This window comes from Diceros bicornis, chromosome 38, assembly GCF_020826845.1.
Source record: "Diceros bicornis minor isolate mBicDic1 chromosome 38, mDicBic1.mat.cur, whole genome shotgun sequence".
Classification (NCBI taxonomy): Eukaryota; Metazoa; Chordata; class Mammalia; order Perissodactyla; family Rhinocerotidae; genus Diceros; species Diceros bicornis.
The window spans coordinates 30,783,344-30,809,178 of NC_080777.1; the positions used below are offsets into that span (position 1 = coordinate 30,783,344).

The following is a 25,835-nucleotide window of genomic DNA, read 5'->3' on the forward strand; positions in this document are numbered from 1 at the left end:
CATGAAAAGGTGCTCAACATCACTAATCATCAGGGAAATGCAAATCAAAACCACAATGAGCTATCACCTCACACCTGTCAGAATGGCTATTATCAAAAAGACAAGAAATAACAAGTGTTGGCCAGGATGTAGAGAAAAGAGGACCCTTGCGCACTACTGGTGGGAACGTAAACTAGCGCACCCACTATGGAAACCACTATGGAGGTTCCTCAAAAAATTAAAAGAACTACCATATGATCCAGCAATTCCACTTCTGGCTATTTATCCGTAGGAAATGAAAACCCTAACTTGAAAAGATATCTGCACTCCTATGTTCATTGCAGCATTGTTTACAATAGCCAAGATATGGAGATAATCTAAGTGTCCACCCATGACAGATGAACAGATAGAGAAAATGTATATATATACACACAATGGAATATTATTCAGTCATAGAAAAAAGGAAATCTTGCCATTTGCAACAACATGGATGGACCTTGAGGGCATTATGCTAACTGAAATAAGTCAGAGAAAGACAAATACTGTATGATCTCACTTATATGTGGAAATTATAAAAAAAAAAAAAAAAAACTCACAGATACAGAGAACAGACTGCGGGTTGCCAGAGGCAGGGGGTGAAAAAAAGAAACGAAAAAGGTTTTTAACTATGTGAGGTAATGGATGTTAACTATTAACTAGACTCAGTGTGGTGATCATTTCACAATATATACATATATCGAATCCTGATGTTGTCCACCTGAAACTAACGTAATATTATATGTCAATTATACCTCAATAAAAAAAGGATTTTAAAAAAAGCATCCCAGGGCCGGCCCGGTGGCGCAGCAGTTAGGCGTGCATGCGCGCTCTGCTTTGGCGGCCTGGGGTTCGCCGGTTCAGCTCCCAGGCGCGCACCGATGCCCTGCTTGTCAAGCCATGCTGTGGCAGTGTCCCATATAAAGTAGAGGAAGATGGGCAAGAATGTTAGCCCAGGGCCAACCTTCCTCAGCAAAAAAGAGCAGGATTGGCATCGGATGTTAGCTCAGGGCTAATCTTCCTCACACACACACAAAGCATCCAAATTACACAGCTATCTTCCATTGTCCTGATACTGTGGTCAGTAAACATCAGCTACATACTGTTGCATCTTCCTGAAGACAGTATCATCTTTGAATTAACAGTGTTTACGAAATGTTAGTCAGACTCAGAAGTATCCAGTACACTTGTAAGTGTATTTCTTATTGTAAATTAATAAGTGGCATTGCAGTTTCACATAACTGTCAACCTTGATATCCTTAGCATCCCTGGATCAACCCACAGGCACTAACAAGACTGTTTCTGAGTCGGTAAGACTTGACACTAGCAGGCTTTCCCTGAATCTTCCACACCTCTATGCGTCTTCCATTCAAAACTTTCACATTTGACAATTTTCAGAAAATCTTTTCGGTAAAACTGAGTTCTTTTAAAATTATTCTTCTACTTGCCTTTCCAATATTCCTGTAAATAAAGAAGAGTTAGAAACTAGCCTCCCTGACCAACAGAAAAAGGAGAAGGAAAAGCCCCACTACATACAGCTGAAGCAGTCTCTCTGCTTTCAGTTAAAGCTCTCTCCAGGTCACTCAGACTCTCTAATCTGGTGCTTTTCTTTTTTCCACTTGGCAAGGGCTCCTTTAACTTTCTCTGCTTCTTCTTCAATCCCAAAAGGCCAATATCACATCGAGGACACAGCACCTAATGTGAGACAAAGCACACCCTTTGGTAAAATGGATTTCAGACAGAACATTAGGAAGCACAAAATAAAAACATAAGCAGTAGACAGGGCTGGCCCGGTGGTGCAGCCATTAAGTGGGTGCACTCTGCTTCAGCGGCCCGGGGTTCACAAGATCCCGGGCACATGCGGACGCACCACTTGTCAAGCCATGCTGTGGCGGCATCCCATATAAAAAAAAAAAAAAAGTAGAGGAAGATAGGCACGGGTATTAGCCCAGGGCCGATCTTCCTCAGCACAAAAGAGGAGGATTAGCATCAGATGTTAGCTCAGAGTGAATCTTCCTTACAAAAAAAAAAAAAAAAAAAAAGCAGTAGAAAGGATGTAAATTTCTTAGTATCTAATGTTCTTTGTAACACACCACTCTGAAGCCAGAAAATTCCTCTACAAAGAAAAGAAGAAAGGGAGGGAGGGAGGAAAGAAGGAAATCTCACAAAAGATTGACTTTGATTCTAGTTGCAATTAAACAATAGGTACAAATGGGATATATGCTGATCCCAGTCATAATGCATGACCAGTTTCAGTTTACAAAAAGTACAACTATAGCACTTTATGAGAGGGAGATGAGATCATTTATCTGGCTTACTAAATGCAAGTGGTGAAGTATGGCCAAAGTTAGAAGTCCAATTTCAACATAGACTGAGGAACTTCATTGAGAAAAATGTTCTACCTTAGACACTGAATGCTATCCTAAAGGTATCCAGAGAGCATTTAAAGGTCATTTCACTAGAAGAATCTCCCTAGCTCTACTGAAAAAAATAAATAAATAACTCATAGAACATAGATCAATCAGTGATGCCACCTTTGTATGAGAGGGACTGCATGTCTTACCAAGCTAGGACATCTAAGGTCTTGTAGATGGGCTGGGTGCAAACTTACCTCTAAGAGAGAATATGGAGAATTCTCAGTCAAGAATGTATTAGCAGCACATTCTTTCCAAGCCTGAACCTCAGCTACTAGTGATTCCAGTCTTGGTAAAGAATTCAGATGTACCGGTATACATCGGCCTCGTGTGACAAGTTCTATGAGTGTGTCTAACACTGGCACACGTCCTCCAACCTAATAAATCAAGAACAATTATAGCAACTTAAGAAAAAGAATACTTCTATGTAAAGTGGGAAAAGCACAATTTAGACTGGGCCTACTCCATGATTTTAACATGCTAAATTCACAGATGGATATTGACAAATCTGCCAGCTGACCAATGGTGGTGGGAGTGGGCGAACATGTGTTCTTTCACTTAACAAAAACTCCAAGAATCTAGTTTGTGCTAGAACCCAAGGATACAACTGTGAACACTGACATACACTGTAGTCCTTTTGTTCTATTTATGCCCTTCTAAATTCACTTGTCACCTTGGTCCCTATGAATAGTCAAAAAAAATTCAACAAAAATGTAGATTTGAAATAACTCAAAAAAGACTTACATAAATAAAAGTAACAAAACAATATTTTACTCCAATTCACTCACCAAGGATGAATTAAAGTAACTCAGTATAAACTATTCAGGAAACTGAGTTGAGAAAGCCCAGTGGTTCTCAAACTTTAGTATTCACTAAGAATCATCTGGAAAGCTTGTTTAAACAGTTTCCTGGGCTCCATCCCCAGATATTCTGATTCAGGGAAGGATCCATGAATTTGCATTTCTAACAAGTTTCCAGGTGATGCTGATGCTGCTGATACTGGAACACATTTTGAGAATGAGATACTCAAACTGGAAGAAGAATAAAAGCATTAGGTTGGGGGTGAGGGGTGGCAGAGCACAGGTGTCGCTCTAATACAATAGTAAATCTTAGCTTCACTAAGTAGGTCATCCAGATATGTCTCTTGATATGATGTAATATCTATAAAATATCACCTGATATTTTGATGTATTCTAAGTCAAAAATATTTAACTTGAATCCATCAAGGCTTTGAAACTAACTTCTTTTTTTTTTTAAATAATTTTATTTATTTATTTCCCCCCCCCCAAGTCCCAGTAGATAGTTGTATGTCACAGTTGCACATCCTTCCAGCTGCTGTATGTGGGACGCGGCCTCAGCACAGACAGAGAAGCGGTGTGTCGGTGGGCGCCCGGGATCCAAACCCGGGCCGCTAGCAGCAGAGCGCGCGCACTTAACCGCTAAGCCACGGGGCCGGCCCTGAAACTAGCTTCTAATTTACAGAAAACACAGAAGATAGAACACACCACCAAAAAACAACCAGACAAATCCAGAAGGTGGAACATACCACAAGATAAATGTTCTGGAAAGTGACATGAAAAAAAGTAGGGTGGGGAGGAGAACTCTACAAGATTAAAAGAAATTTAAAGAGATATATCAATTGGATGCAACATGCAGTCCTGGATTGGACAAACCAGGACATTTTTGGGAAAACTGAATATAGACTAGGTAGACTGATGTTTTACTGCTTTGATATTTAATCTTATAGGATTGAAACTGTGAGGGCAAAAATGTTCTGCTGGACACTTAAAAAAAGGAGACTTACAAATTACATGCTATTCCTATGATACTTAATTTGGAAAAAGTAATTCCTATGTGCAAAGCAGCATATTGGACAACTTTTTAAAATAACCCTCTAAATATGAAAAGGTTCCTAGTTGTTAGTCACATTTCTCTATTAGTCCTCAAATATATGATGCAAGTAAAGGCCAGACTATTATTTCAGGAATGGAGCAAAATTTGCTCTGCGCCCTTATAGGCACTATTGCAAACACAATACTTAGCAGTACATACATATAAAACATGAAGGGAGTGAAACTATCCAGAAACGTGTCCTCTCTTTCTGATTTCACATGCTCACCTCTCTTTTTTGCAATGATCTAACCCTTCTGGCTGTTCCCTTTCATGAGTGAAAAGGGGGACCATGACTAAAACTAATTACTATAGTTCCAACAATCACTGACTAGAGCCTGCATCTAAAACTTCCATTAAGGAAGTTAATGTACACAGTAGATACTTTCCTTGGTTTTTTTCTTGGCCAGCTGGGGTCACCCCTCAATTATGCAATTATATTTATCAGAAAATATTCTCTTTCCCATTAACTAGAACAAATGTCCAGATGTTTTATTGCAAGCATCTGGCTAAAACTGTCATGTTTGGCACTTGTTAGCAACTGGTCAATTAGTACCACTTAAAATAACACAAATATTCAGAAAACCAGATAGTATTTTATTCCTAGAATCTGATGGCTCCAACAAAACAGAACTTGAGACTCAAGAATATAAATTAAATTTTTTAAAACCTTGCCCATTAAATAATTCAAAGATCATTTTCCTCAATAGGTCCATAAGACCTATTGGTTTATGATGACTGGAGAGATAAAGGAAGCCAACCCTCAACCAACCACTTTTCAAATGAAATTATCCAGCTGAAAATTGGGTAAATCATAAAATGCATTCTGTCTGTACCTTAATAATGCTACAAGTGAAAAAATTCTCTTTTTTAACTTAAGGCAAGTCAGTTAAGTATAACATCTAGCAGAGGGCCACAAATACTTAGCACTAATTACTTTGGAAATTGGTAAATTTCATTTCCTTTGTAGGGACGGGGAGGCACTTTTAAGTCACTACTGGGTGAAAATTCTAGGCCCTGGGGCCTAGTTTGGTTATGTAATCCTATAATTAGATTCACTGTATCTGCTATTCTTGATTGTCTAAACTCCAAGTTGTTGACATGCCAATAAGAAACAATGGTACTTATCAAAGATTAGAAACTACATTTCTCTCACAACTTCATTTTTAGTTCTTTTTTTCTTCAATCCCCAACCAAGTACTCAAGTTTGTTATGGGTTGCTCCCAAGCTCCCAGAAAAAATTGGTTTAATTATCTAAGCTTTAAGTAATTCAATCAATCTAAATAACGTTGAGTAGAATTAGTAATCTGGCCAGCCCAAAATACTCAATCTGGGCAGTGAGATCTAACATATTACTCTTTACACAATTTTTCAATTATTGCTCTTTACAGATGCCCTTACACACTCAGGGCATTTTTTCAGACCAACCTGCAGGGCCTCCACATCCTGGAGCCAGTCTCTGGCTCTCTGCACTGAGTCTTTCAGAGCCACACCATTGGGCAGATAGGCAGGGATCTCCTCTATCTCCTTAACTGCCGTAGCAAGGCTATTCAATGAATGCCGAGGTCTAAAAAAATGAAATATAAAAACTACTTAGTATTTTATATGATGGCTCATTTTTCTTATGGTTTACCAGAGAAACCAGAAAAATCATTTCAAATGAAATTTAGTATAGCAAATAAATTTTTTCAAATGGCAATAACTGCTAGATATCAAATTAACTAGTTTCAAATAGCTGCCTAAGACTTAAGAGCATCTAAGATAAAGCAAATGACTCAGCGAAGCATTTAAGTTCTACTTATTTCTAATTTAATGTTGGAATAACCAAAACCTCCATTTGCAGAAGGTAACCTAGTGTTACTTTATGTCCAACTGGATACACTGTCAAGACTCATACACTTTCACTAAAGAGCAAAGTACCAAAATATTTTGCACACTCTGCTCAATGACCACTATTTTAGGATTACAAAAGATTGTCTACAACCTAGATATTTTTTGTACTTTATGTTGTCAGTTGGACCAATAAAGATCTGTGAGACAGAAAGTAAGATTAGGGAAAGGCTAACTTTCTCCCCCTCAAATGGTTAGCTTGAGTCCAAGCAAATCTTTCACACAAAGATAAGGTGTCCTGAATTACCAAGCCAACAATACAAATGTACAGCCCTCTTCCTGTTGGAAATTACCGGCACTATCTTCATTTTACAGAACAGTGCACATTAACTCTCAGACATTTCTCTTTAAGACTCCTTGGGATCTTACTAACTGTGGGTTTAAACAGCTCCACTTATTTGCAAATTTTTTCTTCTCTCAAAGATGGTATCATTGGGGTCCAGAGAAATTTCATTATACCAACTTTAAAAAAGGCATGTCCATTTGAATCATTCATTTCATAATCAGTAAAGAAAATATTAATATTCTTTTGCCCAAGTTCCAAAGCAGCCCCAAATATCTTAGCTGTTTCTACATGTACTCTACATGCACAACCAGAGTACTGAACACTAGTCACACGCCAATCACTGTGCCCTGTCCTCTAAATGGATGTTACCCAACCTTCCCCAAGAGAGAGATGCGAGTCTGCTTTTTTACCTGGCCTTGAGGAGACCCCTGGCTTTGTCATCCCAGTGCTCCGACACTGTGAGCAGTTCCTGAAGCCGGGCCATAGCTTTCTCCACTGCTGAATATGGGGCCAGACCAACCCCTAGGTCTATGAGACGTCTCATATCATCTAAAGTAAGGGAGCTGGGGTCTAGGCAAGCTTGCTGCACCTCTTCTAGCCAACGGGCCTGTTCCAGACGAATACGCATCTCAGCAAGCTGTGGAAGTTCAACATCAAATTCAAAGCTGACATCTAGCAAGTCTTGCAGCTCAAGAGCACTGGGCATTTCCTCAGAGAGCAATTTCTGGCTATGCTGTTGGAAATCTTCTACGCGATTCAAGAGATCCTAAAAAAACACAGGTTGTTGCATCAAAACATGATTTCAGTAATTGGCTTCTTTCATACTCAGAATCTTCAATGTATATTCAATGTGACGCTCTTCCATCTCACTTGATTTTAGTAATAATATAGGTAAATGAGACAATATATAAGCCTACTGACGCTAAACCAAGTGACTGTAACAGAGACCTTATACCAAACGCGAGAAGTAGCTGGTGGTCACTTTCAAGAAACAAATTTCCAAATTTCTCTCTCCTTTGTAGGCCTGTTATAATCTCTTTATATACATACACCACTCAATGCGTATTAAAAAGATCTGTAAATAAATGTACAAGTCACCACCTGAGAAGATGACTTGATCTTGTCAATCCCACACATCCCCCCTATAGTTACCTTTAGCAATGGTGTTTGACTGAGGACACATGGAAGAGCGTACAGCTGTGTCACAAACTGTCGAAGCTCATTCACTGTCAACTGATTTTGGGATTTTCCTCCACCAGATCGGTATCTATAAAGACAAAAGCCCAAGAAAGCCGTATGAGAACATACATTTTTACCACTCTCAGATTCCAATGTCAGGAACGCAGGACAGAAGAAAAAATCAGTCACGATAGGTTTCCAAGTTTAGCCACCAAAGCATCCAAACTCAAACAGTCAAAAGTACATACCTAGTTTGCCTTTTACCATTAAGCAACTGCTGTGCAACAGAGGCACACTTCTCTGCGTCCTGCGTGACTAAGCGAAGGTGACGCAAAAGATCATTGTCTGGAAATTTCTTCATTTCAGATTCTTCAATTAAAGCCTTAAAGCTGACAAGGCCTAGGAATAAAGAAAAGGTTGTCTTTTCTGTGCTCATTAAGTGCATTACTACTGGTATGAAATACAGAGGGGAGTTTGCTTGTATCAGTTCTTATCTATAAATACTTACAATGTTTTAGATCATTAATAAATTTGTTTGACTTTTTTTGGCTGAGGGTGGAGTGTTTTATTTTTTTATTTTTTAATTTTTTCCCCCCAAAGCCCCAGTAGATAGTTGTATATCATAGGTGCACATCCTTCTAGTTGCTGCACGTGGGACTCAGCCTCAGCATGGCCAGAGAAGTGGTGTGTCGGTGCGCGCCCAGGATCCGAACCCGGGCCCCCAGCAGCGGAGCGCGCACACTTAACTGCTAAGCCACGGGGCCGGCCCAAGGGGGTGGAGTGCTTTAAACAAGTGCCTAGAGTTGCTCTTCAATAATGGAAATGTTTAAGATATGAAAACAACTGACTTGTCCAAAACAAAGCAAATGCAGATTCTTATTGTGGCTTGAACCACCTCCTCCTACATTTTACTCTGCAGTTGGCAGATAACTAGTATGCTCGAGACAGTGACATTGCGTTCTTCCCCTAACCAAAAGAGGGCAGAGTTACCCGCTGGGCTAACACTGTGAAAGAGATGGGAAGGGAAGCAGTGACTTTCAAAGGTAATAAGAGGAGACAGAGACTTTGATTAGAACTAAGAAGTGATAAACCAGCATATCAGAGACTTCTAATTTAATGGCATGCTGCCTTTGTAATGAGATCTAGTTTTTAAAAAAAAGTTTTTCTAAGATTCCATATAAAATGTGAAGTACTTTTGTTTCTGAGACAAAGAGGTGTAAATGTTATCCTGTTTCCTAACAACATTGTTTTTGTTAAATACGTGATCTTGCACAATTCATATATTAGGACTTCACTTTGATTTAAGGGCACCTGCCTCATCCAGTCTGGGCTTTAAAACCTCTGCTAATGCTCTGTAACCCCGGCTTCACAGAGAGGCTAACCAAGGACAAGGTCGGGATGTTTCAGGTAATCCATTTGTTGATAATTCTAAGTGGGCTACATTATAATCAGTGCCAATTTGCCAATCACCAAGTCACACTTTCTGTACCACATACTTTTCTTCTTGTTAATCTTCGCCTCCAAAGCTTCATTTACATTCAAGGCCCATTCGTTGTAAGATTCTGCTCGAAGCTTCAACGCATTCATCATGGGGTAGAGATCATCCAGAGTGTATCTATACCTGGAAATAGAATAGAGGCTCAGCTTTGAGATATGTGGGTTTGGAGAAAATCAGACATTTTATATTCAATATTTCAGCCCTAGAACAGGGATGTCACTGAGCTTTTATTAAGGATTTAGTGTTTTCCAAAAAAATCATTCTTCCTACTCACCGCAGTTTGTATTTATAAGGAGGACAGGAGCACAATTCTTTTACATGATGCAGGCAAACAAGCAAGCCAGGTTTGCAAGAACACGAGATGGCAGACATGAAGCATGTGGTTTTGCATTTTATACACTGACGTTCGTCATCTGGCAACAGCTCAAAATCCATTCGTTCTGAATCAATTACTCCCTAAAATAAAATGTACTTCAGACGCCTCCAAAGGATAACATAGTCCACCAGTCCCCAAAACAAACATGAGATAGTTGAGTTAAAAAAAAGAGACTTACCAAAATAGGGAGTACATGATTAAAAATGTGTGGAGTGCAAAGTAACAAATATAGGCCAAGTTAATCTGCTTCAGTTGTCTAGGGAGAACCCCTTTATGGACAAGGTAAGTCCTTATGTTTGGCCATTTTGATCTGAGTATGAAAATAGTTATTAATTGGACTATAAAACTAATGACAGCTGTTTATTCTACTCCAAATAGGCCTTGTCCATATTTTGGGCATAGATAAGAGCAAAGGAAATGTATATACTTTCTACTTCAGAGGAAATACTATATAGGGCTTCAGAGTAATATTGCTGGAGAATCCATAAAAAGAACACACAAAAAAAAAAAAGAAGATGGGGCAAGTGGAAAAGACTATTATGCAGGAATTGTTGAGGGTGGGAAGTTACCTGAAGGGATGTCATTATCTAAAAAGGTTATACAATTTTTGCAATAGAGACTAAAGTCATAATAAAGCATTTCCGAACTGAAAGAGTGTCAAGACAATGAGGTCTTGAACCAGTAAATTTCAACTGTAGTTTGTACCGCCTGACATCTAGACAGCCCTTCTAGAATATACCTTTTGTCATTCAAAGACCAAACTTTTACCACCTTTCCTCCTATCTGGAACTGGATCCAAATCCAACCTTGAGAATGCCAGGACCTGATTAAGTCACTTCATGAACCATCAAGCTCCTCTGTTTCACTCTTTTATTCTGTATTTTAACCTTTTGACCATTTCACTTCCTACCAATCATATGGACCAACAAAGACAGAGGAGAGTGAGGAAAACATCAATGAATGAATTTTGGATTTAATCTGGTATTAATCATTAAAACCGACTTAGTGATGGAGATTGTTGAAATTTTTGTTTAAAATGAGATTAGGGACCAACTCTTTGGATTTTAGTTGAGAATGAATCATAAAGGTCACCCAATTTTAATTTGTAAATTTCCACATGTGGAAAACAATTAAGTTCTCAAAGTTCCAAAAATGACCTACCATTATTGATGTAAGACCCTCTTGGCATTGTTTTCCCCAACTGTAAAATAGCAGGGGAGGGTGAGGAAATTGTTGTTATCTGTAACGGGCTCCGGGGAGCCAACATTCTAGGATTCTATCTCAAGAGGCATATTAAAAAAAAAAAAAAAAAAAAAAAATCAATGTGACTCTATTTGCAGATACGACTGTCCCAAAAGAATCTACAAAAAAGCTACTACAACTATTGAGTTTAGCAAGGTTGCATGATACAAAGTCAATATACAAAAGTTAATTGTATTTGTAAATACTGGCAATAAACAACTAGAAATTCTTTTGTGACTTTTTAAAAGTACCATTTAAAACAGTACCAAAAAACATGAAATACATAATTATAAACCCAAGAAAATATGTGTAAGATCTGTATGCTGCAATCTACAAAATACTGAATGAAAGAAATCAAGACCTCAACAAACGGAGGGATATATACTATGTCCACGGACTGGAAGACTCGATATTGTTAAGATATCAGTTTTCCCCCCAAACTGTCCACAGGTTTAATACAGTCCCAATCAAAATCCCAACAGGCTTTTTGGTAGAAGTCAGTAAGCAGATTCTAAAATTTATATGGAAAAGCAAAAGAACTAAAATAGCCACAATAATTTTTAAAAAGAACAAAGTTGGAAGACTCATGCTACTTCATTTCATTTCAAGAAAGTTATGGTAATCAAGACCATATGGTATTTGCAAGAGGACAGACGCATAGATTAACAGAACAGGACAGAGCCCAGAAACAGACCCATGCATATGTGGTGAACTGACTTTCAAAGGTGCCACGGCAATTCAACGGAAAAAGGAAGAGTCTTTTCAAGAAATGGTGCCAGAACAATTAGACATCCACGTGCAAAAACAGTAATCTCGACCCATCTGGCACCACAAAGATAACCTGAGATGGATTAAAGACTCAAATGTAAAATCTAAAACTAGAAATTCTAGATAACTACACAGGAGAAAATCCTTGTGACTTTGGGTTAGGCAAAGATTTCTTAAGTAGGACACACACAAAAAAAATCCATAAAAGAAAAAAAGTGATAAATCGGACTTTATCAAAATGAAAAACTTCTATTTGAGACACTGGTAAGAGAATGAAAAAAGAAGCCACCGACTGGAAGAAAAATCTGCAGAAAACTTATCTGATAAAGGATTGTGTCTAGAATAAATAGAAATCTTAACAATCCAGTAACAAGGAGGTACGGCAGAACATCTGAACAGACACTTCACTAAAGAAACACATACACAGGTAGCACATAAGTCCATGACAAAATGTTCAATATACCATTTAGCCATTAGACAAATGAAAATTAAAACCACAATGAGACATTAATATACATCTATCTGAATGGTCTTAAAGGAAATTAGAATAAGAAAAGACTTCTCAAAAAGATATTAAAGTGCATAAGAACTTTACTAAGTAATAGCCAATGACATGCAATTGGGATTCCAGAAACCTTACCAATTTACGGACAGTTTCTCTTAAAGCTTTCTCATCTTCAATCATAATGGCCATGTCTTTCTGAACAGTAGACGCCACTACGACATCTAGTACGTCAGCCTTGGAAGCCATCTTGCAAATCATTTCATCGTGGGAGAATACGCAATAGCGGTGAAGCAAGCGATAATGCTCCACACACTGTCGGCCTAATGGTAACTGTGTCAAAAGACAGAGGAAAAACACACAACATTCATCTTTCTCCTTCCTATTTCCAAAGACTTTGGATCTTTATTATCAAATTACCAAATATCACACTCTGGGTCATAAAACGCATCATATGTCAACCCTAAAACCAGACCCTAAGAGGACTTAGGCCTTTTTAAGTCTTTACGTCTCAAATATCTGGCATATCGGGTAGTAACTTAATTAAAAAGTGGTTTAAAAAACCCAATGTAGTAACAACATATTGATGTTTACAACAATGTAGAATTGGAAATATAAATTTACACATTTCCTGAAACAACTGTGCTGAAGTGGTGTGGTTAACCCACTTCAGGAAACAATAATGCTCCAAAAACTATATAACAGAAAATCATTATAGATCCAAGTAGTACTATTATTCAGAAAAGCACTGAAACAAGGTTATAATTCATGAGGTTTAACATCGCACACACTTAAACTAGACAGTTCTTTTTAGGTAAATGACAAGTATTAATACTAACACTGTCATTATTAAAGACAAAGATACATTCTGAGAAAGGCATCGTTAGGTGATTCTGTTATAGTGCAAAAATCAGAGTGTACTTACACAAACCAAGATGGTACAGCCTACTACACACCTAAACTATATGGTATAGTGTATATAGCCTATTGCTCCTAGGCTACAAACCTATATCGCATGTTACTGTACTGAATATCGTAGGCAACTGTAACACAGTGGTAAGTATTTGTGCATGTAAACATATCTAAACATGGAAAAGATATAGGAAAATTACAGTAAAAAAGATAAAAAAATGTATAGGGCAGTTATCAAGAATGGGCCTTGCAGGACTGCAAGTTGCTCTGGGTGAGTCAGTGAGTGGTGAGTGAAATGTGAAGGCCTAGGACATTACTGTATACTACTGTAGACTTTATAAACACTGTACACTTAAGCTACACTAAATTTATATAAAAAATTTTCTTTCAATAATAAATTAGCCTTAGCTTACTGTAACCTTTTTATTTTATAAACTCCAATTTTTTTTAACTTTTTGACTCTCTTGTTATGACCTCTAGCTTAAAAGACTAACACAATTGTACAACTATACAAAAATATTTTCTTTATATCCTTATTCTATAAGCTTTTCTCTATTTTTAAATTTTCTTTTTTTTTTTTTTTTACTTTTCAAACTGTTTTGTTAAAAACTAAGACACACATTAGCCTAGGCCTACACAGGGTCAGGATCATCAATACCACTGTCTTCTACCCCCATGTCTTGTCCCACTGGAAGGTCTTCAGGGGCAATAACACACATGGAGCTGTCTTCTCCTATGATAACAATGCCTTCTTCTGGAATACCTCCCAAAGGACCTGCCTGAGGCTCTTCTTGAGGAAGTATCACTCTTTTCAGAAATATGTCCACGGTGGTTTGCTTTTTTCATCACAGATTTGCTTATAAGCAGATAATGCACCATGAACATTCCTCTCTATTAATGAAAACCTTTTCGTGTTGGAGTCTATGTTTTCAAACTTTTTAAGGAGCTTGTGGAGGTCTGCAAAAGCTTCTGCTAAACCCTTCACTGTGCATTTTCTTGGGGGTTCTTCTTTTTCTTCTCCTGCAGTTTCCTTTTCTCTTGCCTCTTCTTCAGCTATGTGTTCCTGTTCCAGTTCCAGCTCCTCAATGTCATCCTCACCCACACCCAGGTTAAAGTTGTTTGCCGTCTCAACCACAGCCTTGCTGATTTTTGTAACCTCCTCATCCTTGGTGAATCCTCTGAAGTCATGGACAAACCTCGAGTGTCTTCTTCCAGACACACTAAGCGACAGGAATTTTTCAGCTCCATTATAATCTTATGGGACCACTGTCGTATATGTGGCCCATTGTTGACTGAAATGTTGTTATGCAGTCCATGACTGTATAAAAATTCCACTTTTTACAACAGAAACCAAATGTGTCATTAAAAATTGCTGTGTTGTGGATAACTTAAGCTAGTGCCGTATAAAGTATAGCCTTAAAACTGGAACTGTTGTTATCAGTTTGCAATGAGATACTGAGCTTCAGCCAAAATGTAAATCAACAGACTATTTTCTTCATCAAGTCTTGCAACAAAAGAAGAAACTGTCAGCTGAACCAAGCTGTGTGCTTAGTTAGTACAGGCTTGACTTACAATGTGGTGCAAATGTCTTATCTTGTTGTAGATGGTAAACAATTTGCAGATCGGCCATTTGAGCAGCAATAGGTTTAAGCAACTATACACATGACAGTTTTTAAAGCATTATATACCATTTCTGCAGAAAAAACAATAAATTTGAAAAGGTTCACTAAGTCATAATTACATACCCAATCAACAGTGCAGAAGTTAACGGCCTCAGCAAAATTAAAACCTTGATTAAAACCACTGTGGTAGGCTCTTGGAAATGTAATCACAAACTCCCCAGCACACTGATTCGTTCGGTAAACCTAAGGAGACAGAAATTGGAGATTTTTAGTGACATTCTCACAAAAGACAATCTGACATAGACTATCAGATGATTCTCCAGAAAGGGTGGCTTTCTGCCAATTAAAAGTGAGCCAGAAAAAACACAAAAAACAAAAAATAAAACAAGTAGAATGTCACCTAGAGATATTCAATTCTGCCACAAGATGGAGTGGTACCCCAGACAAGCAGGGTTGATTAGCATCTGAACAGAAAACATGGTTTATATCACAAAAATTTGGCTACATCCAGGATCAGGACATATCTTGCTAAATATAACTAAAATTAAGAATACCCTAATATTATTTTACCAGAATAGAATCTCCTACCACCAATTACAGAAATTTCACTGTATTCCAAGGATCTTATCCCATATAGAGATCTTCTTGATCTGGGCCTAAAACTCACCTTCCATCAATAATTCCCCTTTTCCCACCACCAATCTTACCCAAAAACACCTATATTGCTCTAGGCATACAAATCCTCAGATTAAACTTATTATTATAGCGTAATAATATTAGATGTCTTTTGAATCTCTATCAGTGGTTCTCCAAAATGTAGTTCCCAGACCAACAGCATCAACACCAACTGGTGCTGGAACTGAACTTGCTGGAAATAAAAATTCTCAAGCAGCACCCACACCAACAGGACGAGAAACACTGGGAATGAGGCTCAGCCATGTGTATTGTAACACTCCCTTCAGGTTCTGATACAGGACAAAGTTTGAAGACCACTACCCACTGCATGAGCACAATCCCTTCTATGTGGACCACTTCCTCCCTCCCCCTAAATCTTTGCCAAACATATTCCTTATTAGAGCTTCCAAATCCTAGTTTAAATGTCATTATGAGCCCTTTCTGATTCTCCACAGAGTTAACGGGTCAGTGTCCTAATTGACACCACTGTCAAACCACACCACCCTTCCAGTATCTGTGTAAACATTATTTGTCTTTTCCATTAAATTGTGAGTCCCCAAATGCATGAGTTCATTCATCTCTCTCTGCAGGTCCAGAAGCTAGCCCTAGATGGTTTGCTGAATTATTAAAGAACCAGGGCCAGAGGTCTCATTTAGGGCAAGCTACTCATAACAAATCAGAAGGATCAATTAACATGAGGAGGGAAAAAAATCAATCTGGAAAACACCAACAATGAGGAGATGGTGGTATTTTGGTAGTTACTGGTCATTATTTTCTAAGCTATGGCCCATGAATAATTATCATCTGTCAAAGAAAAGTCTTTCCATTTGCCCCTATTTACTATAGCCTATGGACTCCAAAAGCATAAAATTTAGGTCACAACAAGATCAAGAAGTCATTAACACTATAAATGCATGATTTACATTTGATTTAGCTAATTAAGATGGACTCTTCAACTTCATACATCTCATTCTGGCCTCCCAAAATATCTTCATAGGATTCACCAAAAGGAAGCCAGTATACAAACAAGTGTCACTTTGTATAGCAACCTCAGAGGAAATATCACCTATAGCAGCTTTCAGTCTAGAATGAGAACCCTGAAATACAAGTTCAAGACCTTGAAATAAATTTTCTCTTAAAAAAAAGCTTAGTTAGGGGTCGGGGTGTAATATAATTAAGATCTACCAAGCATGTCATTTCAGTTCATCATTCAAAATTAAGACCATGTAGATTCAATAAATTACCTTTTAAAGCAAGAGCAGAGTATGAAGGACTCTGACACTAGAGTTTAGATCTAATTAAAACAGAACCTAGGGCCGGCTCCGTGGCTTGGCGGTTAAGTGCGCGCGCTCTGATGCTGGCGGCCCGGGTTCGGATCCCGGGCACGCCCCAAGGCACCACTTCTCCGTCCAACCCGAGGCCGAGTCCCACGCACAGCAACTAGAAGGATGTGAACCTATGACATACAACTATCTACTGGGGCTTTGGGGGGAAAAAAATGAATAAATAAAATCTTTAAAAAAAATAAATAAATAAAACAGAACCTAGCCATGTTCACAGTAAACTAATTTATACTGACAAATAACATTTATTTATTTTTAACATACTTATTTTTTAAGGCTTTTGTTTTGTTGCATTGAAGGACTGAAGTTATAAACAAAAATAACAGTTTAGAAAGTATCAGTGGTGATGGTTGCACAATCTATGAATATATTACAAACAACTGAATTGGACACAAAAAAACACAAAGCACTGCACTTATTACGTGCAAAGTAAAGCTGCTCAGTAATCTAGTTACTAGCTGCAACAAATTCGCTTTTATGGTGTCTTGAGATCCAGTCCCACTGGCTTAATGCAATACTGGACCAAATTGCACCAAAGAGCTGATTCTACTATCAAGTTATGCTATGGAAAACACATTACCAAATCAACTTCATAAAAAAGTGAGTAACAGGGAAAAAGAGAAGTGGTGAATTAAGCCTGAGTGGCAGGAGGATTGACAGAACATACAGGCACTTTGTGAGTCATCAGGGTATTAGGGTTCATGATAGTCACAAGCTGATGGAGGAGATCTGGCTGGGACACAAAGAGCTCCGGAGCAAGTTTCTTCATTACGTTCTCTAGCTGCTCAGCAGCATACCCTGGAACTCCATACCAGGTTTTTGGCTCGCCCCTGGAAATAGATTGTAAAAATAAATCAATCTCAAAAAATACATAAACATGAAATTTCAGTAGTTTCTTCAAATCACACACACATAAAATATCAATCTGCGGCCGGCCCCGTGGCTTAGCGGTTAAGTGCGCGCGCTCCGCTGCTGGCGGCCCGGGTTCAGATCCCGGGCGCACACCGACGCACTGCTTCTCTGGCCATGCTGAGGCTGCGTCCCACATACAGCAACTAGAAGGATGTGCAGCTATGACATACAACTATCTACTGAGGCTTTGGGGGAAAAAATAAATTAAAAAAAAAAAAATCAATCTGCAACACTATCATAAACAAAATGGTTAACCGGTTCATATTTTTCAGACTTTGCTTTGTAAAACTATGCTACAAAGGAATGTTCAAACTAAAGAAGTATCATTAAAAATGTGATCTGAACACATGTAATGCATTTTCCCCCTTCAAGTATCAAGTTTAGAACATGCGACTTTCCATCTGAGGTCCCTCTTCTCCCTCCCATTTTCATCTGACCCTTTAGAAAATATAGATTATCTAGAATTGCTAAGAACATAAGATATCATGTGAGTTATAGGATATATCGTTACCACAATTTCCTACAGCAATTGACAAGGGATGGCAACTCTCCATCTTCCTTTTCCCTTGTCTATTCTGACAGGTGAGGTTAAATCACACACTAATAAGGCAATTAGCATTTCTAAAGAGCTCTTATTCTTCAAAGCACTTTAAACTGCCAACCAATTAATCTGTGACATCCCTGTGAGGTATGGTAAATACAGTCTTCATTTTACAGCTGGGAGCAATTGCCTAGGGGAGCAGAACTGATGCTCCTGCATATACGTGCCCACTCCCTCTTGCTTGTGGTACAGTCTCACATTCTTTTTGTGGGGATTTCAGTGAGTTAAAGATCTTCAAATGTTTTTGTACTTAGAAAAGCAAGGGAAATGGAGGGAAAACACACAGAGACCTGAAAAGAGGAAAAGGCTTTGGTGGAAGAGTTTAAAAAAGTAAAAAATAACAAAAAGTCCAAATACCTGTCCATTCCCCCCACCACCCCTACCACAAAGACAAGGCCCACTCTACTCTGTGTAGCAATGTCAGAATTCAGCACACAAAGCAGAAGCTAGCAGTCCCAGGGACGGGGAGGACACCATGGCACATACACTCCACTCCTCTCCCAAGGGCTACCTGGGCCACCACTGCCACCAAATGAGATTTTCCACAGCAAAGGCAATGCTCAATGCTTTTTAATCTTTCTATGAGTAAAGACTTCTTTGACAATTGGATAAAAGCTGTCTACTCTCTCCCCAAATCACACACACACACACACAAATATTGTGTGTGCAATTTCAGGGGATTCATGGATTTCCTAGGAAACCTTAAGAACCACTGTCTTAACTTGGTAGGATGCCTGTTCAACAGAGGTGAAAAATCTTAGAGAAAAAGAATAGCTCATTACTCCTCAGACATAGGAGATGTATCACAGTTAAGACACACCTGAGATGAAAAGGAAAGTTTCACAGGTTATTTAGAACTTCTCACCAGTGCAGGTAGTTAATTGAATAGCTCCAGTGGTCTTCAATATGCCAGCAGAATGAAGAAAAGCACATTCCCACATACAACCAAGGAAGTTTCATGCCACATATATCAGCGGTAATGTGGGCAAGGACAGACTGCTCCATCACTGGCATATTGTTCAAATTCCAGCCACTATCAAGATATTCCTAAAAATAAGGAGACAAAAAAAGTATAAAGGTATAGCTATATCAAGCTAACATTTTAGAACTGTGATTGTTTCAAAACCTAGCTGAAAACAGTCTCCTCCAAAATACAAAGGCTGAGGCAGGAGGGATGGAGGAGAGGCCACTAGGCTGACTTCTTGGATGCCCACAGAACAGTTTTACCCAGTTTTTAGCTTTTATAGAAATGGACTGAGATAGTATATACTTTTGTATCTGCCTTTTTTGTTTTGTTTTGTTTTTTTGGTGGGGGGCCTCTACAGAAGTATACACAGTATGAATCCATTTACATAAAGTTCAAAAATACGCCAACTAATCCATGGTGTTACAAGTCAGGATAGTGTGGTTTTTGTTCTGAGACAGAGAAGGTAGTGAAGGAGAGAGCACAAAAGGGAAGCTTCCAGGGTACTGGTAATGTTCTATTTCTTGTTCCAGTGCTGGTTTCATGGGTGTATTCAGTTTGTGAAAATTCATCAAGCTGTACACATGAGATTATGTACTTTTCTATGTGTATGTTAGATTCCAAAAATGTTTACAAAAAAAAAAATCTCATTTCCTACTAGGATAGGAATAAAAACCTTCCTAGGAGCTTGCTAGTGTGGAACATAATAAACTCATAAACACTAAATTGCAAAGATAAATTGGTCTGGTCCCAATCTCTCAGATATTTTTCAGGAGAAACCAAAGTTTTAGAATCTGAAGGTAAAGAGAGGTATGTAATTTTCCCATATCACAGTGTAGTGGCACAGTTGGGACCAGAATTCTGTGGGCTCTTTCTACTTTTCTTGAAATTGTTAAAACTCTGGTAATTAAGGATTTGCTGAAAGTAATCACAAATTACTTAAGCCAACCAAACAGAATTTCAACTAATAACTCAAGTTCCAAGCTACATATAGTTTTCGCAGTAAGTTGCTATTAATCCAGTATTATGCCCTTTAGATCAAGGATATGTTGAACCATCAGCTTTAAATGCAGGTCTCCCCCTCAAAATATAAGTGCCTCACAGTGAGAGCCTACCTCTTCCTCGGGTGAAAGTTTGATTTTCCCATCGCGGACAGGGAAGCCACTGCCAAATTCCTTTGAGGCAATATCAGCTCCATACTCCACTGTAACATCCTCTTCAATAGTGCTTACCAGTCGCCAAAATTCTTTCTCAACCAGTTCTGTGGGAACCATCTGGAAACAAAACAATGAGGAAGAGAAAAAAATGAATTTTCTCAGACACTCACAAACTGCCTGTGGCCAATCTGACTAAAGAAGCTAAGTGACAGGAATCACAGGATAGCACCCTAAGGAAAAACCGTTCCACAATTGATCACAGGCAGTTCACATATGAAAATGATTTTCTAAAAGGAATTTTCTAACTATAAGAGTTCAGAATTGATTAAGAATTCATGTTCCTCTATCACCAACCTGGCCATTACAGTTAAAGGGAGTCAAGGAAAGCAAAATGCTGACAAGTAAGAAGTGGGGATATTTTTTTGTTTCAAGGATGCAACACACAACTTGGTTGACTATTCTACAGTAATAGCTGCATTTGAATGATGCTTTATTCTTTGAGATACGTTCAAACACATTACCTGAGTCCATCCTTATTCTTTTCACTAGACCTGTCTGAGAGTAATGTGACAACCATGATGAAAAAGACAGGATGTAGAAAATGAACAGAAATAGCAATTACTTTGCAGCAGCATGCACTAATAACATAAAGAGCTAGCAGACTGAGTGTCTAGGATCTGTTGTTAATCTGATGCAAGCCCACAGGCAGGTAACCTAAAAGCCTACCCCTCAAAGTCTTCATCTTTTAAGTAAAATAAAAAGCCAATCACAGATAGAAGAGGTCATATGCAAGTCACCAGAACCAGTTAAGCAAACACATGGGGAAATAATATAATGCATGAGGGATCAAAAGCACTGAAAATTCAAATGGAGTATAACTTGAATTTATAAGCCCATTAAACAAGCAAACATTTTAAGTAACTTAACAGTTAATACTAGCGATGTTAGGGAAAAACAGGTTCACTCATACATTGCTAGGATCCCATAAATGATACAGCTATTATCTATTATTAACTATTACTGGGAAAAGAATGGATAAATACTCTCATCTGTTCTCAGTAATCACCTCAAGAAAAGAATCCAACTAAAAAGATCTACACGGCTGAAGTGTTTGCTGTAGCATTTTGTTAGTAGTCAGAAAAAACACAGCTTATGTATCCAGAATTACAGTAGAAAACCATTTAATTTTGGTGTACTCATTTGATGGAATATTAAATGCTGAATGAAACATGCTTATGCTTCTAAGTGAATAAAGGAGAATTTAAAATGAACTCATCCTAAAGTTTACAATACTAACTTGTGATAACAAAATAATATATAAATGTGTTCCCAATTCATAGCATACTGATTGGCATATAGTTTGAGTTGAAAGGATTGCCGATGATTTCCTTTATTGGTGTTGTTACTGTTGCTGTACCATCTGTGTGGAAAAGCTTATCTTTAGGGAAATCAATTGAAAAATTAGAATGCATTTTAAACTATTATGGAATTTTAATACCACTAAACAAATTAAAGGTTTCCTTGTGCATGCTAATGACTATCAGAGATAAGCATGACTCAAACTTGTCTAAAGATATGTGTTTCTCCCAAAGTCACTAAAATCCTAAATCAAAGCAGTATGTATGTACATACATGCACTGGCATGTTGAAGTAGTCAGATTTGAAGGCATCTGCCATTTCCCCAAAAGTACGCAGGGTATAGTCCCTGGCTGCTTGTTCAAAGCCAAATGCTTCTTGTGGCTTACTACATTCCTGGGGGGGTGGGTAAGAAAAAGAAAAAAACATTTTTTATTTTTACATATATATTCATTTATTTATACATGTATATATAGCAGATCACTAAAATTACTTCTATGGTGTAATTCCATTTGTTTAAAATACCAAAATATTGACAGTGGTCACCTTTGGATTGTGAAATCATTTATCTCTTAAGTCATTCAGTGTTTACGAATTTTTGCAAAGAGCATACAATGCTTTTTTAAATGAAAAAAAAATTTTTAGTATAGTTATTAAAATTTCTGTCTCTTCGCTCTGCATAGCCGTGGAACTCACTTCTAAGACCTCCTTCCTATTCAGGTCCAGCCAGTTTTTTTCACGGGCCTCATTGTTATCAACTAACAAATCTAAAACCCAAAGGCAAAGAAAAAATATTCTGAAGGGAATTTTCTAAGGCTATCTCTGCCATTGTTTCTTACCTGAGCCAAACACTTAGGACACCTCCAGTCTCCCTTGGGAACATCATGGAGAGGTGGGATCAAGCAAAAGGTATGGTAACTGTCATCACACCCATCACACAAGAGAAGCCGGTCCTCATCATTGCCACTGCCACATAAAAGGCAGACATACAGGTCCACCTGTAGCAATGAAAATGTGTACAGAACAAAGGGACATTGTGAAATTCTAAGAATGAAATGGATCTGAGGCATAGTCTCTCCACCCTGCTTCAAATGAAAATGCTTCACCGTCTATAAGGAATATTTTAAATAAAAATGCTTCAACTTCTGTAAGAGATATTTCACAATACCTCACACATTCCCAACTCTAAAGTGTAATCTGCAAGCTTTCTCAACTGTGTGTTTTAATTAAACTTTGTTAATTAAACATCTAGCTTTCAGTAGTTTAGAAAGACAGTCTTCTAGAAGAATAACATGTAAGGTAATAAATTATCAGCCTAACCAAAAATAGAATTTATAAAGGAAAAATTCAATTTTGCCATGTTTAAAAGGAAAGAAAACTGTTTAAGTTAATTCACCACATTAAATTACCACTTTATATTCTAATTAAAGAGTCATTGTTAAGAAGTTCCCCAAATACACAGGGATAAAAATAGTTATTACCTGTTATGGGCCGAATTGTGTTCCCCCAAAATTCGTATCTTGAAGTCCTAACCCCTACTACCTCAAAATGTGACCATATTTGAAGAAAGGGTCTTTAAAGAGGTAATTTTTTTTTTTTTTTTTTTGGTGAGGAAGATCAGCCCTGAGCTAACATCCATGCTAATCCTCCTCTTTTTGCTGAGGAAGACCGGCTCTGAGCTAACATCTATTGCCTATCCTCCTCCTTTTTTACCCCAAAGCCCCAGTAGATAGTTGTATGTCATAGTTGCACATCCTTCTAGTTGCTGTATGTGGGATGCGGCCTCAGCATGGCCGGAGAAGTGGTGTGTCGGTGCGCGCCCAGGATCCGAGCCCGGGCCACCGGTAGTGGAGCGCGTGCACTTAACAGTTAAGCCACGGGGCCAGCCCAAGAGGTAATTAATTAAAGTAAAATGAGGTCTTTAGGATGTGCCCTAATCCAATTTGCCTGATGTCCTTATAAGAGGAAGAGATTAGGACACAGATATGGACATAGGTAAAGCCACGTGAAGACACAGGGAGAAGCCATCTACAAGCCAAAGAGAGAGGGCGCAGGAAAAAACCAACACTGTGGACACCTGCATCTCAGACTTCCAGCCTCCAGAACTGTGGGAAAATAAACTTCTGTTCCTTAAGCCACTCAGTCTGTGGTACTTTGTTATGGAAGCCTTAGCAAACCAATACATTATCCAATAATAGAAAGCTAAGAATTGAACTAAACAGAGAATCTCACTTTTTCACAGTCTTTGCATTGTAGTAAATAAAAACCTGGGCTCTGCTAGCTTTTGACTGCACTGTTTTGGGTGGTGGGGGGAAGGGGAGATGATATTTATGAAGAGAATATTTAATTGGAATAATTTCAAATTCCAAGATGAAAAGCACTGTTGTTGGGCCAGCCTGGTGGCGTAGCAGTTAAGTGTGCGCACTCCACTTTGGCAGGCCAGGGTTCGCAGGTTCAGACCCCAGGCACGCACCAATGTACCGCTTGTCAAGTCATGCTGTGGCGGCGCTCCATATAAAGTAGAGGAAGATGGGCACAGATGTTAGCCCAGGGCCAATCTTCCTCAGCAAAAAGAGGAATTTTTTTTACAGACATAACATAAAAACTTAAATTTCCATTTGAGTAAACGGCTGCCCAGTCCTCCAAACTCTGCTGGGTCCTCACATCCTACCCCCACTCTTTCTTTTTCCTTCCTTGTTGGAAAGCTGGAAAGCATCAACTTGAATTCTGATCTAGCCTCCAGCTCATCTGGAAGTGGGCTAGTGATTTATGAAAACTCTACATGATCTAGGTCACCATCATTCAGTGCTAAACTGAACGTACTCAAGAAAAACAGCTGTCAATGACCCTCAGATGTTACTACTATTTTCATGATGCATTCGTCTATTTCCTCAATTATAAACTGATACTATAAACGGACTTGAAAAGGTCTTTTCATTGTCAGACACTAAGCTAGCAGTCTTAAATAAGGAACGAAAGTATAAACTGGGAGGTTTCAACTCACAGCATTGGTTGTTTTTTTAGATCGACTCCTGGGTTTTTCCTTTTCATTTTCTACACTATACTCTTTCTTCTCAATGGGTTCTTGCTTGATGTTGCTTTTCATTTCTTTCTCTGTAAGAGGCAATCCACGTTAGCGCTTTCTGTACTACGCTTTTCTTATATTCCTCCTCCCGCACCTTATCACTTCCCTCCCAAAGCACGCACTGGACAAAACTTTGTTTCTTTTCATTTTAGCAGCAGTAGCACCCAGTGTTACTACTATGTTTAAGGGCTCAGTGCTTATTACTTCATGATAAAATGCAAACTCTCATCCCATTTAAATTCTAAGACATGGGTACTTCTGGAGATGTTGCTCAGGTTTGCATGCTTTTTAAATAGGAGCTGAAGACACAGTCTTCTTAAGACCAAGACATGACATATATTGATCAAAGCAAGTTCCTCTTCATTTTGACTGTGATAGACTGACAATTCACCAAATTGCTTCTCCTCCACATTACAGATTATCCCTCCATGATCTAAGATACTTACCTCTCTAACTTCCTGGTTCCAAAGACTTAGAATTTTGGCTAAAATACTGGCTATCAATTAATGAACTATCCTGTGGTAGGCATCATGCTAAATGCTTTCCATAAATTATGTAATCTTCTGCAACAAATCCGTTTCAAAGATAAGAAAAGTGACATTAAAAGAAGTCAAGAAATATCTCTAAGCTCATACAACTAGTTAGTGGTTAGGCCAGGATTCAGATTCAGATCTGTGTTTTTAAAAATCCATCTACTTTCTACTACATTGTGCTGCCTTTCCACTAACTCACCAATCACTAAGAAGAGCCAATTTTAATAACTTCTCAATTTGCATGTGCCTGCCTATATAGGATATAAGGTATCTGTTAAGAGAGTCCCAAACCAGTGACTGACATCAAGCAATAACCAGGCAAGCAATTATCAACTAAAATTCAGATTTAGAAAGCATCTCTGCCTGCCATGCCTGAAATAAACCTACCAGACATTCGTAAAAGGAACCTATGCTTTTCACAAATCACTTCTTTTCAATGAATGCTATTGAGCCAAATTTCAAAGTAGCAACTAGTGACAGCTGAGAAACTCAATCGCATTTCTATGGCTTATATTCATCTGTTTACCTCTCTTACTGGTCAATTAACTATATATTTTAATTTTACTTCTCAAGGCCCAAGCCCGTGACTAGTATGTAACAGTTGCTCAAATGTTC

At 38.3% G+C, this 25,835-nt stretch overlaps 1 protein-coding gene across 3 annotated transcripts in view; it reads right to left on the reverse strand.

The window, feature by feature from the left end:
- Positions 1-25,835, reverse strand: part of KDM5B (lysine demethylase 5B) — an 82,206-nt gene that overhangs the window by 9,260 nt on the left and 47,111 nt on the right. For all 3 annotated transcript variants that reach the window (XM_058533839.1, XM_058533838.1, XM_058533840.1), the window contains exons 7-22: positions 24,607-24,716; positions 22,442-22,600; positions 21,879-21,998; positions 20,205-20,363; positions 18,991-19,172; positions 17,280-17,442; positions 14,718-14,837; positions 12,199-12,393; positions 9,447-9,628; positions 9,171-9,295; positions 7,923-8,073; positions 7,648-7,762; positions 6,906-7,261; positions 5,748-5,886; positions 2,627-2,806; positions 1,552-1,710 (exon numbers count right to left, since the gene is read on the reverse strand). In XM_058533839.1, the coding sequence (XP_058389822.1) occupies positions 1,552-1,710; positions 2,627-2,806; positions 5,748-5,886; positions 6,906-7,261; positions 7,648-7,762; positions 7,923-8,073; positions 9,171-9,295; positions 9,447-9,628; positions 12,199-12,393; positions 14,718-14,837; positions 17,280-17,442; positions 18,991-19,172; positions 20,205-20,363; positions 21,879-21,998; positions 22,442-22,600; positions 24,607-24,716 (2,615 nt within the window). The remainder of the gene's footprint in view (positions 1-1,551; positions 1,711-2,626; positions 2,807-5,747; positions 5,887-6,905; positions 7,262-7,647; positions 7,763-7,922; positions 8,074-9,170; positions 9,296-9,446; positions 9,629-12,198; positions 12,394-14,717; positions 14,838-17,279; positions 17,443-18,990; positions 19,173-20,204; positions 20,364-21,878; positions 21,999-22,441; positions 22,601-24,606; positions 24,717-25,835) is intronic.